This window comes from Paramacrobiotus metropolitanus, unplaced genomic scaffold, assembly GCF_019649055.1.
Source record: "Paramacrobiotus metropolitanus isolate TYO unplaced genomic scaffold, Prichtersi_v1.0 Parri_scaffold0000003, whole genome shotgun sequence".
Lineage (NCBI taxonomy): Eukaryota > Metazoa > Tardigrada > Eutardigrada > Parachela > Macrobiotidae > Paramacrobiotus > Paramacrobiotus metropolitanus.
Window position 1 is genome coordinate 543,426 of NW_026570223.1, and position 19,633 is coordinate 563,058.

General features: G+C 42.1%; 2 protein-coding genes and 4 long non-coding RNA genes across 7 annotated transcripts; 4 read left to right on the forward strand and 2 right to left on the reverse strand.

The window, feature by feature from the left end:
- Window positions 1–420: 420 nt before the first annotated feature.
- On the forward strand, window positions 421–3,829 carry LOC129596291 (cathepsin B-like cysteine proteinase 1). Its single transcript, XM_055493531.1, has 10 exons — window positions 421–678; window positions 813–1,065; window positions 1,474–1,598; window positions 1,792–2,006; window positions 2,070–2,225; window positions 2,372–2,704; window positions 2,767–2,918; window positions 2,981–3,101; window positions 3,174–3,364; window positions 3,436–3,829. The coding sequence occupies exons 1-10, from the start codon at window positions 617–619 to the stop codon at window positions 3,481–3,483; spliced, it is 1,656 nt and encodes a 551-aa protein (XP_055349506.1). The 5' UTR covers window positions 421–616; the 3' UTR covers window positions 3,484–3,829.
- Window positions 3,830–4,607: 778 nt separating this feature from the next.
- LOC129597987 (uncharacterized) lies at window positions 4,608–6,733 on the reverse strand. Its single transcript, XR_008691632.1, has 4 exons — window positions 6,608–6,733; window positions 6,038–6,515; window positions 5,799–5,850; window positions 4,608–5,072 (listed from the first exon to the last, which is right to left on the reverse strand). It is a non-coding gene; the product is annotated as an uncharacterized LOC129597987 (long non-coding RNA).
- A 41-nt stretch (window positions 6,734–6,774) lies between these two features.
- LOC129597993 (uncharacterized) lies at window positions 6,775–7,555 on the reverse strand. Its single transcript, XR_008691637.1, has 3 exons — window positions 7,455–7,555; window positions 7,064–7,098; window positions 6,775–6,952 (listed from the first exon to the last, which is right to left on the reverse strand). It is a non-coding gene; the product is annotated as an uncharacterized LOC129597993 (long non-coding RNA).
- Window positions 7,556–7,874: 319 nt separating this feature from the next.
- On the forward strand, window positions 7,875–9,618 carry LOC129596908 (multiple epidermal growth factor-like domains protein 6). Its single transcript, XM_055494314.1, has 5 exons — window positions 7,875–8,126; window positions 8,252–8,386; window positions 8,543–8,758; window positions 8,899–9,042; window positions 9,147–9,618. The coding sequence occupies exons 1-5, from the start codon at window positions 8,036–8,038 to the stop codon at window positions 9,227–9,229; spliced, it is 669 nt and encodes a 222-aa protein (XP_055350289.1). The 5' UTR covers window positions 7,875–8,035; the 3' UTR covers window positions 9,230–9,618.
- Window positions 9,619–10,013: 395 nt separating this feature from the next.
- LOC129597509 (uncharacterized) lies at window positions 10,014–12,108 on the forward strand. 2 transcript variants are annotated; one of them, XR_008691585.1, is made up of 6 exons: window positions 10,020–10,120; window positions 10,364–10,467; window positions 10,538–10,678; window positions 10,959–11,101; window positions 11,371–11,529; window positions 11,656–12,108. It is a non-coding gene; the product is annotated as an uncharacterized LOC129597509 (long non-coding RNA). The 2 variants fall into 2 exon arrangements; XR_008691582.1 differs by having other exon boundaries at window positions 10,014–10,467.
- Window positions 12,109–14,487: 2,379 nt separating this feature from the next.
- On the forward strand, window positions 14,488–15,455 carry LOC129597265 (uncharacterized). The gene is made up of 3 exons (XR_008691548.1): window positions 14,488–14,717; window positions 14,816–14,950; window positions 15,143–15,455. It is a non-coding gene; the product is annotated as an uncharacterized LOC129597265 (long non-coding RNA).
- Window positions 15,456–19,633: the final 4,178 nt, after the last annotated feature.

Consider the following 19,633-nt stretch of genomic DNA (forward strand, 5'->3'; position numbering starts at 1 on the left):
ACTGTAAATTTTCACGGATGATTCATCTAGATGTGTCGTCAGTTACCCTCGATTTCGTGGTAGTCAGACACTGGAAGACAATACTTTGCTTGGAATATTGTATGCAATAAATTCTGGTGCACAATGCGGCAGTGAGGGATGATAATTCAAATATGCTACTGAAAAGGTAACACTCCTACTGCTATTATCATTTGTTCTAGTTATGTCGTTGCATGAGACTTTATGAGACGTGGATAACATTATATGAGCAACACTTAATCTTTGCATTTTTGAATGCTATCAGGCAGTGACCGCATCCACTGAATTAGTTAGATGAGTAACTCAAAACTTTCCGAAGAAAGCAGATCATCACCGATAAGAGATCCCAATGAAACTTTGTCGTACTACTGCTTAATTAATATTTGCTGGCGGCTTAGAGCAGTGATAACACAAGCAGATGCCAGGTGTGATAAGTGCTGTCCAAAGCTGCAGAATATCATACGCTCTTCGTAAACGAAATCCGTTAGTAATAATTAACATCTCCTGAGCTTAACCTTGTAGTTGTGCAAGCGTTTGCTTTCGTGTAAACGCGAGACTGGAATAAAATTATATATGGTGGTACAATATTTAGGCTAATATGGTTGGCATATGTTTTTTATCCATTATATTTGTCGCAGTCTGTTGCTTTCAGATCAACAGGTAAAGAGCGCAAAACTAACTCGAGCAGTAAGACATAATGATATTATTAATTCATATTTTCATGAAATGTACGTAGGTAATAGGTAGGTAGTTTTCCTTTGTAAGCCATCGGCAATTATTGGAATTTTTTGCAGCGTCCTTTTTGGAGAAGCGGCCGCATTTGACCTTCCGCATAAAACGAGCAGCGCCGGCGGCTTGCGCCAACGCGGAGGAGAAGTTCCATTGACAGTGAAAGAGCAGGCAAAGCATCCCAGATTTCGGCGTTCACTGCGCAGCAAACGCGACACTGCTGATGCAGTTCCGCTGTGCTTTGACGCGCGTGACAAATGGCCCAAATGTCAAAGCATCCGCGAGATTCGTGATCAAGGTCAATGCGGCACATGTTGGGTAAGGGCAAATGTACAACACTATGCATTTATAATATTTAGCGATAGGATTTTAATTTATAATTAAATTATTTATAACACCGATACTATCCTTTTAAAGCAACCCAAAAAATCACACTTCTACCACATTTACAATATATATGTTAATACAGCAGCATGCAAGAATTACAACCACTTTATCGCATTACTTTTGATAAGTGATGATTTCAACTTTATGTATCGGTAATCACGCGGTGCAGTTGCAGTACCATCAGTTCTAAGTTTGGTATCGATATTGCAGTTATTGCTCGTTGTAACCGCACAAACTACCAGAACAATAAGCCTGCTGCTCAGTATCTGTAAGAGTTATATCAAGTATGGCAGCTTTTTGAAAGCCTTTCTTACAAATTTCTTTCAAATTTTATTTCAGGCTGTGGCAGCTGCCAGTGTACTTTCAGACCGACTGTGTATCGCTTCGGGACAGAATGACCAGACTTTTGTATCGGCATTACATCTAGCGGCTTGCTCTTCGCCAGAACAAACCGGCTGCGACAAGTAAGCTTGATTTTTAGTAGCAGTTAACTGCAGTTTTGGCACATTTAAAGGGTAAAATACATGGAATTTCTTACCATCTCACATATACGTACGCGTACGTCTTTCCTCTTAAAGTATTTGCGTTTTGACTATCACTAGCGTAACAAAATATGATGTTACCTGCAGTACCTGTTATCAGTGATGTTACCTGCAGTTGCAACAGTGGAGGAAATGTGGTTTCGGCGTACCAGTACACCGCTCGATATGGCTACATTACAGGCGGTAATAAGACTGGCTGTGAACCGTACCCAATGATCAACCGCCCGATCCCACTTGACTGCCCTACCACATGCACCAATCCAAACCATATCCCACAGAATCCCGCTGACGACCTTCGAATGATTCATCGAAAACCAGGAACGGATAACGGTGAGTGCCAAAAAATTATTCTCAATTAAAGTGCACCCCTTATGTAAATAAAATTTTCAATAGAACATGCGTACTGGACGCATTTTCAGTCTGGTTATTTCGACGACGACATCAGTGACACCGTGAAGGCTATGCAGATGGAAATTATGACCAACGGTCCAGTTACCGCTGGAGATATTATACTCTACACAGACTGGCAAGACTGGAACCCGCTGCAAGGTACAAACATCGGAATGATTTCAAGAAAGTTTTATTTATTAAAATTTTATGTAATTATTTGATTCGTTGACTGAATTAATTTACTGTATAATAAGACCCAGACGCACGAAAGCTTTGGGACATTTAAAATGTGAGGGTGTCGTTAGGAGCATACCGTGGACCCTCTGAAGATGCAGAATTTTTTGGTTACCATGCGGTGCGCGTCATCGGCTGGTGCACGGATCAGTTCAATGTACCGTACTGGACGATTGCAAATTCCTGGGGCGCTGGTGTGGGGGATGGCGGAGTATACTGGGTGGAGCGCGGCAAGAACGTTATCAATGTAGAATCGGCATTCTCGGCACCGGTGGTTAGTAACGCCGCCTGTCCGGAGGCGGTGGACGTTGATGTCACCTGTCCTTCGCTATGCGACAGCGCCATAGATCAGATTGTTCGGCTGGATAGTGCAAATATGGCATCTCCGATATACGTATTTCAAGGTGCGGTTTTTACCGATAACATTGGTAATCGATTCCTCTTTTGAATGTGTTCCTGCGTATAGGTGCCTGCGTGACCGAAGTAGCAATAACTTTGGACGGGAAGCTGAAAGCACTTGGAGAACCAGTACCCACAGCGACTTTGTTCGTAGGGACCCCTTCTGGACGGATCAGCGGCTGGGATCCGGAAAACAGCAAGAGTTTTTGGCTGCGAAACGTACATAAGTCATAGTAGTGTACCGTTTCGTTGATTTTTTGTAACGTCGCACTTTGCAACAGTCTACGGCGTCCTCGTACTGCTCGTCGCTGCCTAATTGTGACGTGTACAAGTGTGCCACGGACCCTTCTTCCGGAGGTCAATCTGCTCAGACTTATCTCAATGGCACCAGATACAGCTACGGTAATTTGTGCTTCCCTCCCTTGCAAGTCCACGTGCATTTGGCAATCTTTTTAAGCAAAGGCTATTTCGCAGTGATGAAGTATCCTTCGTACTGGATTGCCGGCTCCGCAGGCGTCGATATCGGCAATCTGATAACGTCTAAATTTACACAAGTAAACGCTCTCCTGAGCTTGGACCTGGAAGGTGTCCCAGACATTCTTATATGCGGCATAAGTTCTTCCGGTGATGCAGGATGTGGATACATCAATGCTGCCGGCAATACGGTACGGAGTACGGGCTGGAACAGCCATCTTAATCAACATTTTAACGTTTCCGTTTTACGGTTTCCTTTCAGATAAGTTCCAGAGTTATGCCTGTTCGAGATGTCTTTAAAAACTGCTGAGCATCCGGAATAAATGGCCGCAGTAAACCGATTTAAGTGCTGCACGCTTTTCGCTTTAAATTTGTTTAAAATTTTGGCTGGAAATCGTCTTGTTTTTACGAACGCTTCATTGAACATGCGCAGCACTTCGCACAGTTTCAGTAATTTCGTCGCTTTCCCGCTTTTTGGGCTTTCTTACTTTTTGTTTGCTCTGATAATTTATCTCGCAATCGTTCGCCGGTTTCACGCGTATGCTCCACATTTAACTGCTTCTAAGTGTATCCGTCAGTAAAAGAAAACGGATTGTCGTTCTGTTGAAAAACCTACTGTTGAAAAATTTATGTACATATATGTAATGCTGATGTTGTCTTATTTATTCACTGCAACATAACAAAAACATGTTCGAAAAGCAGCATAACAAAAAGGCAAAAGGTTGTCTTGAAAGCTACCCTCAACATGCACAACACAATTATGAGAAGTTACATTAAGATACTTACGAAAGTTGCAACGCTTTAATAAGAAAATTCTTTGAGAACACCTCTGTACAATGCCGGTTAGAATGGTGCAGGTGGCAAAAAAATCTTTAATATCATTGTGAGTGCTAAACAAGAAGACTTCCGGAATGGAATTAAGGATAAAATTTTCTATAGGTCGATGCATTAGATCTAAACCTTAACGGCTTTTTTTATAGTCTTTGTAAAGTGCACGTGCATACAAATTAACAAGTCACATGCTCCACCGTTGTGAGGTCGTGCGCTGACCTATTATCAGACTAGCACGACCTGATTGCATGCACGCTTCTCATGTATGACTTCAACATTTTTAAAACTGCTTTGAATTAAAAGCCCATACTTCATTAAGCAACGATCGATTACAAATTATCAAGCAAATGTAAACAAAAATGAAAAACTAGGAAGTTCCTTAGAAATCCGTGGTTAAGCAGCTGGCAGCTTGAATCGCACGTTTTTTGTATACGTACCGAGTCGCACTACCAAACTGCTGTATGTTACCAGTTTCGTTGCACGCACCATTCCAGTTTGTTTACAGACATGTGCAAATGTTTACAAAGCACAACAATGAATTTATTATTTACCAACTGCTGGCCGCACCATGTCACAAGTAGCCACAACACCACAACAGCCTTGGTTTACGAAGCTCAAATACAGGAGGACGACGATTAATTTGGGTGACAGCATTAAAGGCTTGATCCGCTTGACAGAGTACATACTTCATAAACGGTACGGGCACTCTGGCAGTAATCCGCAAAAAGTTTGTAAAAATGCAGACCTGATGCATCTGTACTATGCATTTAGAATTATTAATTTATCATTGCGCAAACGGTGCTAACCAACCGGGCTTCCCTAATTGCTTTTTATCACGTTCTTCCCAATGTTCAGCCGAGTTAACAACGAACGAATACTGACATCAACTTTCCTACCTGCTGGCTCTCAAAGTGTACAGCGAATTGAATCTCTTCAAAATATTAACGGGACTTCGTCGCGACCGCTTGACAGTGGCAACAAACAAATCCCTCTGGATGACCTTTACCTTCCTGTACATTCCGAAGAGCATGGACCAATCAGCATCTCGCAAAAGATATTGAGTAGGCTCTGCAAGGCAACTATTATCACAAAATTCAATAAACAGTCACAGTGTAGTGCATATGATATTATAGGGAGATGGCGCGCAGTACATGACAACAACGAAGTCATCTGGCAAAAGTTACTGGCCTTTGTGCGAATGGCGCTGTATGCGGGTGACGTGGGAAGCAATTGGTAAGTTAAAATATTTTATTCATTTGCACACTTCCGCTATTTACACTTTAATTGGGATTGTGGTTATATCAAAAACTCAACAATATATAGATATTTACGTAACAGCATTATCTCTAAGTGTTGACCATAACTGTCCATAAGTAAAAAAAACTGATTCAAAATTACATATTTGGAATGTTTTACAGGTATCTTGTTATCAACTTCCTGCTTCAGGGTCACTATGTGTGGAGTGGATTGACCTTAACGTTTATTTTGGTACCACAATGCGTCGTGGCGTTTCGTAGCCTGTTAGTCGCGCTAACGCCGATGGTGCTTGCACAAAAGCGTGAGATTCCTTTAAACGGTAGTTAAACTGTATACGATATCATAAACGGAACTCGAAGACACGAAAAGAATCTTCTGCAAATGTACTGAATAACTACAAACTTTATATCTTCTTTATATCTATATATTTTTTGTGTTATGACTTTTTACATACTGTAGTACTAAACACTAATGAAAATTGAACTTGTGGCAGTAATTTTTTTGCTGAATGCCTTGGTAGCTTCCTTCTGCACTTACTTCAAGAAGGTTGAAACGTGGATATTCATCGGACATTTTCTTCAGTTTGGTCCTGTAATCAGGTACAAATACTAGAGACTCGCATCGCAATGGAATTTTAAACGGCCTTAGCTGTTACAGAAGTCAAAATAGTGTGATTTAATATCGTAACATCGGTCTAGTATTGTGATTTAATAGTAAGGATGTACAAACAGTCATCATCGTTGTTACAGTCCTCTCTCTGTAGGTTTTGCGCTTACCTCTTTTACCGCGGCAGCCATACCGCAACCACGATTAGACAGCCGACCACTTCCAGAGAGGAACGCAAAGATTACATATTTTGGGAGAATAGCATTTATCTGACGAAACGCTTCTGCTTCATCGAATCCTTCATGGAAGCTTTGCCCCAGATGACCTTACAAATCTACATCATAAATCACCAGATGTTACGAAATGATTTCGACAATTCGCATTTTGCTCAAGGGTTGTCCGTCTTGTTTTCATTCATATCAGTTGCGTATGGTATTGGTTCCGTTCGAATAACATCCTGGAAACTCCGGGGAACCAAAATCCAGCGGGTAAAAATCAAATCTTTACATTTCTTCGGGCGCGCAGTATTATTATCTTCCCGGATCATCGTCATTGTAATTTTCGCTGGCATGTTTGGTCCGTACATATTTCTTATCTTTGCTGTTGATGCCACGATTATCGTCGCCGGACTGCGATCGTATTGTCTTCCTACATGGAACTATTATGAAATTATGCTTCACAATCACATTCGCGATAAAATCTGCATATCCCGTATTCCGGTTTATTTATCTTGGGCTTACCCGTTTGAGCTATCGTGGATTCGGTTCATCCGGTACATTTTCTATCCATGGATAACTTTTTTCGATTGGCTAACAGAGATCCGCGATCGGAAGGCGGTGCGTTATGGGTGTTGTCGGCTGCGGCTGAAAGGCTGCTCATCGTTTTTTCCTTATTATGGACTGATGTTTATGGAGAATAGCATAATATTATCTCTTTGGGCAATTAAATCCATTGATAGTTTCAACGCATTTCGTACCGTGCTCCCTATGTTTTTTCTAACTATTAGTTACCTTTTCGGGATCTTTCTTGTGGGGGCTCATTTTCTGATGAGCGAATCAATCCAGGTACGGATGCGACTGGGACAGCTGCAAATTTACGAATACGCGCGGAACTACTTGTAATTACAGTATTCACAAAATTAAAGTTTGCGAAATATACTCGCCAGTGTCTGTTCACTGCTGTACAATTAAACCCACCCGACTTCAGAGTCACGGCTTAGATACCAACGAAACTGCAAAGAACGATTAAATACGTTTGTCCAAGGTTAATTTCTTTTTGAAGTTTTTATCATGGCGTAAAACTAGAAAAATCTTCAACCTTTCTGTGCGCTTTGACTTCTCTAAATTTGCACAGTTTGATATCGAAGCATGCAACTAGGTGTTTCGACTTCGATTTTACAATTCAGTACTAGAAAATTATTTAAAGTAAGCATGTTTTGCTTACTCCTGCTGCTGATATAAAAATAAATAAAAATACAGCAGGAATTGCAAACTTAATGTTATAAAAGAAGATTTTCGAAACGGATTAGCAGTGTTACCGCACTGTTTTGTTTTCACAAGCAAAGTAGCATACGTGCGGTTTGCTTACAAAATAGTCACCAGCGTAAGTTGAAGTACGGTAACCGATTTTCGGTAAACAACTTTATACGGGGAAACCTCGTAAAACTTCCGTAACTTTGTAACTCGTAGCTTTGTAACTCGTAACTTTGTTTATTCTATGAATCTGTATTACCTTTTCGAACAACTACGTCTGCAGTTTCTTTTAACTTGGAATCCGGTACGGTAGTTTGAAATACGTACGACAGGTTTTTCGATAAAACTCTGAATGTTTTGACAATGTCACTTTCTGCGGTTACATGCCGCACCCTTATTCATATCTGTATATCTGTAGAAGAAAAAACGTCAAACAGGTTATTGTATATTTACTTCTTGGTATGTTCTTCCTGCTATATGTTATTATAGTCACATACTGGTTTGGTAAGCATTGGAAAGCACAGTCGCCGGAACAGATCGAACTTAATAGCCTGAAGGCTAACAAGTGCCAATTTTCAGATAAAAATCTTTGTTTCGCACACATCTCCACCGTGTGAAATGCATTTGTAAATACAAAATCTAGCGTTTCATTGATAACTCGCAAACGGTGTTCGCTAAACCGGTCTTCCTAAAAAAATGTCGACATCCATAGCAATTTTAATAATCGCTGCACTAGGAGGAACTGTTATTTGTGCTCCTCCACCACCGTTTCGAATTTCGGGATGCAGTAAGTCCAGAGGTCCACCCTAAATTGTAAAATCTTTGACATCTTTAATTCGCAACTTCGCATACAGAAAATGGTTGTGAAAGAATATGACAGAATCAGGATACTAAATAAAATCTTTTGTTCAGATGACTGCGCTTTCGGAATGTGCCCAGATGGGCCGCAGGTCTGCGATACCGTGAAAGACCGGTGCGTGTGCCCGAGCGAGCTGCATAAATCAACGGGAGCAAAAAATGAACAAACAACTCGTCTTTCGGGATGCAGTAAGTGTGCAAAGTGACCAACATTGTGGTATCGACAACGAAGCGACCCTGTCACATATGCAGTTTTCTGTTAACAGACGGAAATACGTAGTTACCAGTCAAGATCACATTAGATGGCTGCTTTATCCTTATTTTTAAACTGACCTGTAATTTCAGATGACTGCGGCATGGTTATGTGCTCAGAAGGAGCGATGGTCTGCGATACGAAAAACGACAAATGTGTATGTCCCAGTGGATTGCCTAAGACATCGCAAAACTCCACAGCCGCCAAGATTTGTCCTGATGGAAGATCGCAGATATGTGACACAACCAGCAATCACTGCTTTTGTCCGATAGTAGTAGACGTCCAGCCACCGCGCATTTCTGGATGCAGTAAGTGCTCGGAAATATCTTGAGTATGACATCGCTAAGGCGAGCATGTGATTCACACCAGTGCTTACACATAATAAGCGCAAGTTTATCAAGTGCAGCTTCAGTATAGACCACTTACCAACCTTGCACTTTGTCGCCAGATGATTGTGCTTTTGGAATGTGTGATGATGGCCCTCAGGTGTGCGACACCAGGAAGGATCGATGCGTGTGTCCCAGTGAGCTGCATGCACAGACAAATATCAAAGTCGTTACGTTACCACCAGTACCACGCGAGTCAGGATGCAGTAAGTGACGAGAGATTATTATAAAAATCCATGCACAAGTTTGGTGAACAGTCGCGGAAAAGTTGACAGAGTGTAGATTTATAAGTATCTTGCGGCTGTTGTAGATGATTGTGGGATGATCATGTGTCGAGCCGGAGAGTTTGCCACGTGTGACACCGCAAAGGATCGATGCGCTTGCCCCCAGTGAACTGCATTACACCAAATACCCCGTCCTGTTTTGCGATGGACTTCCTACTGAGTCGTAAAATGCACGTTTACAAAAAAAATTTATGAAGTGTCCAGTTTTCGCGATTTGATGCTAGGATTCGATAGTACACAACGAAAAAACGCTTTGAAGAAGATAGCAAACAATGCGCCAGGCTGTTGTCCTTAAGTCTGCGTGTCAGGTTTACCTAAGTTTGCACTGAATGCAGTGCAGTAATAAGTAATTTGTGACATTATCAATCTGTGGTCCACTAATTATTAAAACAAGAACTAAGAAGAGCTATACATAATACATTCATCATTCATGGCTCGTTTCTCGTTTTTTCTTGTTGTAAACTGATTGTGTACTCGTACAGCTTTTCGCGGCACTAAACCGAACCGATCTATGTTTTTATCAGTGTTTTGTTTTATACCCAGATTTACAAGCTTAAAGAATGCAACCTACTCTGTAGTTAGTACTGCAGTGTAAAAACTTTGCGCGGTCCGAAAGTATACCTTAGGAATAACAAATCATGGTGTTCGAAACAAATTATGCATATTTATCAAACAGGCTAGTTTCGGCCTTAGATCATAAACCTCAACCGCACGTTATGCGGTGATGGCAATCGTGCGATACCGAGGAATTAAATCACGTGGACGGTACAATGTCGGGTAAAATTTTGCTAACATGTTAAGTAACCTTTGTCCTGCAATTTGGAACTTTATCATTGGATATGCACCGCTTGTGTGGCGGCTGGTGTGAATCAATTTCACAATACACAAAAAAAGGTGCAGTAACTTCTTCCGGAAATAGAACATTAATTTTGGTCTTGATTAGTGGTTATGCTGTGCTTCCTGTCTGACTGTACTTCGCTGCAGGCAAGCTTGTGCATAGGTAGGATCGGCAAGGAAGTAACAGCTGAAATGCTGTAAAAATATCTAGCAACTTGTCAAAATTATCAGATATGGCCTCAAGGATTCATAAGATAAACTCGTACAATTGAGAAATATCGATTTAAATTTTAATTTTTTACTTGCGTCTGGATCTTCTCTCTGCATGCAGAGTTAATTTATTTTTCAAGGCCAGTATAATTGTTCAACAACTGTCGCCGAAAATTCTCTCTGTATAAATTTGTAGAAACTGCTTAATAATGTGGAAGTTAGTCAGCTTTTGTGCAGTTCTAACATTTACTCAATGCTGTGGATCACCGTTTGATTCGTTATTTCGGGTTTCCGGATGCGGTAAGCTTTATATAATTATTTCTTCTGCTTCCATCAATCAACCGTTTCATTGCTTCGTTCCCCAATTTAGTGGACTGCGCAATGGGTCAATGTCAAGATGGGCCTCAAGTATGCGACACTAAGAAGGACAGATGCGTCTGCCCTAGCGAACTGACCGGAAACAGACCAACCAGAATATCCAGTTCGCAGTGGCCTCGCATATCAGGATGCAGTGAGTTGGACGTTAAGCTGTTTAATTTCATTTATTGAGGGGTGCCTTGTGCAAATTAAAATACAGGTCTTTAATCACGTAACCGACATACGTATTACAAACTGGTAGAATTATTTACTACTAACTGACGATGACGAACAGATACGGTAGTAGAACTGCTGCATTGGGATTCCCAGCTGCTACCGGAAGAATGAAAAGTACAGTAGATTGTAATTGGTGTAAACAAACAGGAAATGCGAGGCTGCAGCCTTGAGCGATTATTACTGTATTATTGTTGCAGACGATTGCGCAATGGGCCAGTGTCCTGATGGGCCTCAGGTATGCGACACGGCGAGGACAAATGTGTCTGCCCTAGCGAGCTGAGCCGAAATAAACCAACCAGACCAGACCGTCAGCCGTGGCCAATTCGCATATCCGGATGCAGTGAGTAAAACGACAAACAAATTTACTGAGAGAAGTCTTTCGTCTGTATTTAGGAAGTATGAAAATACTGGCTAGCCGGCATATTGGCAAGGTCCACACTGCTACTATAATTACATCAAGATTGCATGCTAATCGTTATTACATTTAAAAAAGGTACCTCATAAAAGCCGAAGCTTCTAACTACAAATAGAATACCAAATAGAATATGATTGTTAAAAATAAATAGACGAGTGCGAGATGGTAGCCTTCAGCCATTCGTACCGTTGCAGATGATTGTGCAATGGGCATGTGTCCGGATGGATCCGGACCGGCAGTGTGTGATCATCAAAAAGATCGCTGTGTATGTCGGAGCGAATTACCTTCCAGTGACCCGCGTTCGAAACCTTCAAATGTCGGCAACCTGGGTGGAAGTGCATTTCGCGGATGCTGTAAGCCGAACGTTAACATGCAGTTACTGTATTTCACTTAAATCATTATTTGCCAACATTATTAACACAAATTTGTTACATATAAAAATATCTATGAATTATGATACAAAGTTCTGTGATTCGTAGTCGGTTGTGGATCGAGATCATGCGCCAATGGAGCCATGGTGTGTGATACAAAACAGGATCGATGTGTCTGTCCAAAGGGATCCCGCAAAAATTGATTCGCAGTTGTGATTCGACCAATCTTATAGTATATATCATTCTGCATGGGCAGTGTACAGTGGTACACTAAGGCAACTAAAACGACATTGTTTTGCAATCTCAAACGTTTTTGACCTTTGTAATTTGTTTGCTTTAATGCTATAAACAAGCCGCGCGATCTATCATCCAATTTTGGTGGCTCATTTCACGAATATAACAGCAGTTGTGCAGTTAATTATGTATTTGTAGTGAGTAGTACCGTCAATATCCAATGAACAGGTGTGACAATTAAGAAGTAATACTTTTCCCCGCACTCCTGCCTCTAATTCAAATTCGAAAATTACTGTGGGAAAAACTTATGTAAATTTTACATGCCGATTGGCGGTTGCCGAATAAAGTTTCATTAAGGATGCCACAGCGTATGCGATTATTAAATAATATCAATCGTCACACAACATTGCTTCACGCGAATGAACGTTTGACCACCACGAGTATTGGAGAACGTTTTGACTTTATAAGTAAATATTGGGCAAGCTAGCCATTCCAATTAACCAAGCAGAAATTGCTGTTATTATTATAAAAGTACGCAGGTACGTTACAAGAGTATAAGCAAGTTCAACGTGTACTCTCACTAAAAATGCACGTTTTTCAGTTTATAGTGCAACTGCAACCACTAATATAGCCGGTCATCTTGCCGTTCTCGTAACAATTAAAGGTAATCTAAACGCACAGTCGCTCGTAACTCATAAGCACCGCATCTAACCGAAAAACTGCAGTATTTGGAAACGGTATACGGCAAAACATACATCTATTGCATGGTAGAAGGTGCGGTATTACTAAGTAAATATCGCGCGAGTTTCTGCTTCACATTATTCACATATCAAAAAGTAATGAAATACTACCGCTTGTCGGGACTGAATGAAATCACCCTGAAGGTGCATATAGTAATTTGCAGTTTTTGTAATGAATGTATTTCGTGTATTGATACATAGCTGCATTAAATTTAAGGTATGAAATCTGCACATCCACTTAGATTTAAACCACTCAGCAGAGATTAGCAGTCAGCACGTGAGATCTGCAGCTTTTGCACAGCAATGTGGACACTAATTATTTGCTTATCTGTCGCTGCGCTGGCAGGAGAGACTGTTCCACTGACCTTTCCGCTGGACACTTTGACATGCAGCAGTAAGTCGGCATGACAAATTGACAACTGGTTATTTGTATGAAACCGTTTGTGGCGTGTACAGAGTACAACGTCGCTCATGCAAGGTGTTTAATTAGATTCGGATGACTGTGGTTTCAGATCCATGTGTCCAGAAGGGGCACGCATGAAAGTCTGTGATTCTTTAAGTGGCAAATGCGTGTGTCCGAGCGAGCGGCGCTCGAATGCAGACACAATACTCGGACATCCGCGCGTTTCTGGATGCAGTAAGTCGCCTGCACGGCTACCGAATTTGATAGTGTACCCCATTTCATACGGCATACTTTGCAGTGAATTCTGATTAAGCAATAATAAGGTATTATTATAGAAACAAATACTGGAAAAGAAGCGGCTTTTTCTTTACATTTATTAAATACAGCATTAATGTTGATTGATTATAGACGATTGTGCGTTTTGTCTGGGTACTGCGACACAAGCCGGGACCAATGTGTATGTGGTGCCTCACCACCTGGAACAGCTGGGATGAAACTCTTTAGTCGGGGCCGTCAGTAGGAATTTCGAATATGTACGACAGTACGAATACTGGTTTGTCGGTGATTCGGCACAATGGAGCAAAACAGTGTTCATATTAAATTGCGCTTGCAGTAATCAGAAGAGATGTTTGCTGATTGGTGACATTCATCAAGTTCGCACGTCGACGATTCTGACGTAGTTCATGGTAGATTCCATCGGTATGTCACGAACAGGCGCCAAAATGGAGATGATGTGGAATTTGCGGCTTTTTAAAATTAAAAACAGAATGTACTGTATTTGTAAATACTTATAGTAATCGCACAGGACATGGTTTTTTGTATGCATCGATTTATTTTTGAAGCTGGACCGGTCACCGGGCGCCCCATATGGCGCGCTACATACGGTGTTTTTAATAACTTTTTTAACGAATCGAAATCTATTATTGGTCCGTGCATTTAGGAGCCAAATTTGTGCAAATAAAAATAAAAAAATGATCTTTCTTTTTAAAATTCGTTTACATAGTTCGAAAATTGTAATAGGTGGGTGATCCCCCAATTTATTTGAGCGTACTCTCAAAGTCATGATCATTGAAGAAACTGAAGCGCTGGAGAATATTTCAATTTAAAAAAGCTGGGCAACCCAGTAAATTAATTTAAATCACTTAGAAAAGTCCTCTTTAATGTGTTGCACAAGAGACACATGCCCGCTCAAAAGGTAAAACTAATATGTACCCACTTCAACGTGTTCCACAGTTCCACAGTTTCCGGTTTCTACTTGCGCAACACCGGTATAGGTTTGCCCGTCTCACTGTTTTCGTAGCAGATCAAACTGTGAACATAAAATTAAAGCGTAGTCAGCTAAACGTAATCACATCTAACCGGAAATAGCGCTGTTTACAACTGGTATACGGCAAAACACACAACTGCTTCACGGTGGAAGGTTCGGGATTACGCACAAATACTTCGTAAACATCTCGCGAGTTCCTGCTACATATTTTCAATAGTAAGAATGCAATAAACCGGACGCTTGCCGGAACTAAATGAATTCAACCAGAAGTTGTACGAGTATAAAATAATCTGCGAGTTACATAGTAAAACTAGTTCGTGCATTGAAGCGTGCTACCTAATTGAATTGTACTTTGCTCCGTTAATACGCAGTCTGTACAGCTGTAGACACCAGTAACCAGCACTCTGTGCGTCGTAAGACATTCTGTTTCGTAACATAATGTTGGCACCAATAATCTGCATATTCGTCATCGCGCTAGCAGAAAGAGCTGTTTCATTGACCTTTCCCTGGGGCACTTCAGGATGCAGTACGTGTAGGCTTGATCAGCTGATTATGCTTAAAAAATTAATTACTATTTCTGTGTCGTATAAGGTGTTGTTCATGCCGTTTTTTACTTATGGTTAGTCGACTGCGGTTTTGGAATGTGTCCGGAAGGCCGGCAGGTCTGTGACATATCACGTGGCCGGTGTGTGTGTCCCAGCGAGCTGCGTCGAAATCCAGGGAGAACACCAAATCTCCCGCAGCTAGTTTCTGGGTGCCGTAAGTATTCTGCAAAACCACCTGTAACCGATAGTACTGTTATATATAGCTATTGTACGTACTTGTAGGCGTAGTTTTTTCTGAACAACAACAAAACGATAACCATAGAAGTAGTTCTAATAGAAACTAAAACCTACTGTAAAAATTGGTTGCTGTCTTATATTTATTGGTTCTAATGATGCATGGTTACAGTGGACTGTGGATTTTGTCGGGGATACTGCGACACAAGCCGGAATCAGTGCGTGTGTGGTGCGGCATCACCCTAAATACCAGAAAATTTGAGGCCTGGGACTGGGCGTAGGATTGTGCTGATGGATCGATATTTTGAATTTTTTGGAACAAAACAAGATCCGTTACAGTTATTAGAAATATTGCCGGGTTGCAAAATCCGATCTTCGACCATTAGTATTAGTTACACTCAATCTTCAACTCCTGCACGGGCTGGCAACCCCGTGGAGAGGGGGAGTGTTTCAAGCAGCGAATAAGAAGACGTCTCCCAGTTCAAGTTAAAAACGAAGATTGAGAGTGATTTCCAGTGTTTTGCGTCCGGAGTTGTCCCTTTTACGGGGTAGGTAACGGAGAATCAAAAAAACTTTCATTGTACTGACAAAATTTTATTTTATAACTTCAGAGACTGTACTTACGACAGTAAGTACTTAGTATTCTTACGACAGCGTACAAATGTGCGCGATAAAATGAAAGAAGCAAAAATTTATTTTTAGAAAGTTTAAATTTTTTGAATAGTTAAGATGTGCTTTTGTTTACGGAAATGCATGAAAATAAATTTTTGCCTGTCTATGGCATCAAAGTTGAAAATTGAATTCAAAATTCAGGTTAGTTTGGTCGGGGTACGTCCACGGCGAAGCTTTACCAGCTATTTAGCTGGTCTAAGCCGTAGACCGTAGTTGCAATTCCGAAGAGCACAGCGACCAATCACGGCGCAAGGCGGTGCCAATCAGCTCCACGGAGTTACATCTCCCTGCAGGGAGTTGAAGATTGAGTGTAACTAATCAGTTAGCTTACTGAAGGTTTTTTCTCACGGATAGATGCCATAATGCCAGCTACTCTAGGGTAGTTTTCGGTGTGCCGTTTTCAGAGAGGAGTGGTATAAATTACGTTCAAGCAGTCATTCAGTGCCTTGTTTTGTGTATACTTGTATACATTCTGTGCAGGACAGTATTTAGCTAATCTCAATAACGATTACGAAAACTTGATTATTTTTTATTATTATTATTATTATTATTATTACATCAAGAGCAGACAACCCGATTAACGGGACTTCAACGTCTGGTCGGTACAAAAGTAAACAACATAAGATTACGACAGATCAATCATTCGGAGAGCAAATTTGAAAAAACCAACACCATCAACACTGAGTATCTGCATGTTAACTTTTTGTATGCGCTCGAAAATATCCCTTAAACGATAGGCCAACGTGCCTTCTCCGATCTTCTTCTTCGCTGAAGCTTCGATTCTCTTTGGCTTCCGAAGATTATACCGCGGAGTGATATCCGTGAAGTCAATCATGTCAACCATGTACTGCGGCGGACGGTACGCTTCGTGGTTGTAGATCTTGTACAACCATACTGCTTCGGACTGCTTCCAACGGTCGTACACAGGCAGGATGCGCAATTTTTGGTACAGCTCGGGTGTTACCCGCTCCTTGTAATCAAAAATCGCCCGCAGTGCTTTCCGCTGTGCTTTAGCCAGTTTGCCGCGCAAAGCCAAAGATGCCGGTGACCACGTATCCGACCCGTAGTCGAAGTGTGGCTGCACACAAGCATGGTAAAGGCTCCTACGCTGGGGCAGATCCAGGCCGTCTTTCCCGCAGTTAATCATTGCGATGCCGTAGTTAACTTTTCGCAGCACGTGATCTATATGCGTTCCCCACTTCAGATTGCGGTCTATGTAGATCCCCAGATATTTTACGCACTTCTCTTCATCCATCTGGTGGCCATTGATCATCACCGCTGGAGAAGGTTGGCTGTTCTTCGATTCGGAACAGATGTACATGAGTTTGCACTTCTTTTCGTTTATGCAGAGGGTGTTATCTGCAAGCCAAGTTGTCACATTTCCAATCTGTACGGTTAACTTTGCTGCAGCTTCTTCTTTCGTACGGCCGATGCCATACAGTACCGTATCGTCGGCGAACAATTCTGCGTCGTTTCCATTTGGCATATCGTTTACGTACACAATAAACAACACAGGCCCCATCCTTGTGCCTTGTGGCACTCCCGACCGCACTGGGAGCCAGTCCGACACATGCGCTGTTACTTTCACTCGCTGCTTACGAGACGTCAGGTAGTCGTGAAACCATAGCAACGCGTTTCCTCCAACTCCAATGGCCTGTAGTTTTTCAAGTAATTTGGCATGGGAAACAGAGTCCAATGCTTTCTTCAGGTCCAGAAAGCATACGGCAGTTACCTGTCCCTCATCCATCGCTTTTCGCCATTTTTCGGACATCTTCAGCAGCAATGTTTCGCATGAATGGCCCTCTCTGAATCCGGACTGTTTGTCAGAAAGGATGTTGTTGGCTTTTAGGGTGGCAACGAGCTGGCTCTGTACAACTTTCTCAAAGATTTTTGAGATGTTGCAGAGAAGCGAAATGGGTCGAAAATCGTCCGGTTGCTGCGCATTATGCTGCTTCGGAATCGCAATGATATCAGCGCTTTTGAAGATGGTCGGATACACTCCCGCCTTGAGTGACGCGTTGATCATTCCCGTCAGCGGTTTTGCAATGTGCTTGTTTAGTCCACCGAGGATTTTCACGGGCATTCCGCACGGTCCTGCGCTTTTTCTCCTCTTGGCCATTTGCTGTATCAGGAATGATACAGTATCCACGGTAACGTCTTCGAACCTGCAAAGCAATGGGTTAGTACTGCCACCTCCTGAGGGGGCGGCTGGCGCGGTGTGCTCGTTGCCGTGCAGACCCTGAGCTGCAAAATGTGCGTTAAGGACGTTCGGATCCAAGGTTAGTTCATCGTTCTGCTTCCCTTTCCGAAGTAGCCTGCCCAGCTCGCGCCAAACAACTTCCGCTTTATCCTGATTTTGTTTGAAAAACTTTCTTTTCTCGTCCAGTATCATACAATACACTTGCTTTTTCAAGCTGTGGAATTCCGCGTTGCACTGCAAGTATTCATCTGTCCCACGGAGCTGACACCTGCGGCGGTAGCACTTGTTCTTTTCTTTAATTAAACTTTTCAGTGACAGACTCATCCAGGGGGGATCGTTCTGACGCACTCTCCGGGATCGCAGTGGGAAGCTTTCGTCTACGATCTGGTTCAGTTCTTGGACAAAATTGGTGACAACGTTGTCGATTGGAACAGACTCATCGTACACATCGTACTTTTCACACACAGTTTCAACTCGCTCGTTAAATGCTTCAAGGGTGGTATGTTTCCATAATCGAAACGTAATCGTTTTGTGTAGCGGGGAAACTGACTTGTAGGACGCTACAGTTCTGCATAGGCGGTGATCCGAAAAGCACACGTCATCGGCTGGTAGACAGGAGTAACTTTCTGCTGGTGAACACAGCAACACATCGATCTTTTTCGCACTGTGCATTAACATACCATCGCGTTTTCGTGTGCGACAAGCTATCCTAGTAAATCCCGAGACTTTATCCTCCAGCGCATGGTTGTTCAGTAAGTCAGAATAATGTCGAAAAAAAGGGGAACAGGGTGATGAAACGTCTATGTTGATATCACCGCAGACAATGTGATCAATACCAGGATACTTCAAAAGCATTTCATCCGTATGGTTAAACAGAAACTCAGTATCAATCGCGTTTGCGTCAGGTGCTCTGTACAGAAGTCCCAGTAGTATTTTACGTTGTCCGATCTGAAGAAGAACCCACAAACTTTCACAACGGCCACATGTTTCCGTTCTCCGAATTTCCTGGCATGGGATATGGGCAGGAACATATATTAGGAGACCACCACCGCGTGATTTGCCCGATGCTTTCGTACGGTCTTTACGAAATACCTGATAATCAGGGAGCGAGTAGAGCTGATCGGGATCGGTCACAGATAAATGAGTTTCCGAAAGGCATAAAATTTTCGAGTGATTATCGTGATTTGAAAGTAACTGATGAAGCAGATCAACTTTGGCATAGGACAGCCCTTGAACGTTTAGGTGATGGTATACAACGGTCGAAAGCCTACACTGTTTTTTGTTACCCATATTACGAATACTCACTCAATTACGTTTACCATACAATCAATAGATGCAGAAAAAAATTTGACGCATTTCAGTACGAACAAACTTAGCCATTGTTGTATGTGGAAGTAAAAAACAGAAGGAAACTTGAGCTGGCGGGACGGAGCTAGATTTAGCCCGCCAGCATAGTTCCTAACATAGTTGAGATGTTGAGATGTTGCAGAGAAGCGAAATGGGTCGAAAATCGTCCGGTTGCTGCGCATTATGCTGCTTCGGAATCGCAATGATATCAGCGCTTTTGAAGATGGTCGGATACACTCCCGCCTTGAGTGACGCGTTGATCATTCCCGTCAGCGGTTTTGCAATGTGCTTGTTTAGTCCACCGAGGATTTTCACGGGCATTCCGCACGGTCCTGCGCTTTTTCTCCTCTTGGCCATTTGCTGTATCAGGAATGATAACACCCTTTAGCGGATTCGGGAAAAATTAAACTTCATGATGATGGTGTACGCATTGTTTTAGTAGTA

Excerpts from the sequence above, each read along its gene's own strand:
- LOC129596291 (XM_055493531.1), top strand. The coding sequence starts at position 617 with ATGGTTGGCATATGTTTTTTATCCATTATATTTGTCGCAGTCTGTTGC. Across the intron at positions 1,599-1,791 it reads GAACAAACCGGCTGCGACAA|TTGCAACAGTGGAGGAAATG; the intron begins GTAAGCTTGATT and ends TGTTACCTGCAG. Across the intron at positions 2,226-2,371 it reads AGACTGGAACCCGCTGCAAG|GAGCATACCGTGGACCCTCT; the intron begins GTACAAACATCG and ends GGGTGTCGTTAG.
- LOC129596908 (XM_055494314.1), top strand. The coding sequence starts at position 8,036 with ATGTCGACATCCATAGCAATTTTAATAATCGCTGCACTAGGAGGAACT. Across the intron at positions 8,127-8,251 it reads GTTTCGAATTTCGGGATGCA|ATGACTGCGCTTTCGGAATG; the intron begins GTAAGTCCAGAG and ends TCTTTTGTTCAG. Across the intron at positions 8,387-8,542 it reads AACTCGTCTTTCGGGATGCA|ATGACTGCGGCATGGTTATG; the intron begins GTAAGTGTGCAA and ends CTGTAATTTCAG.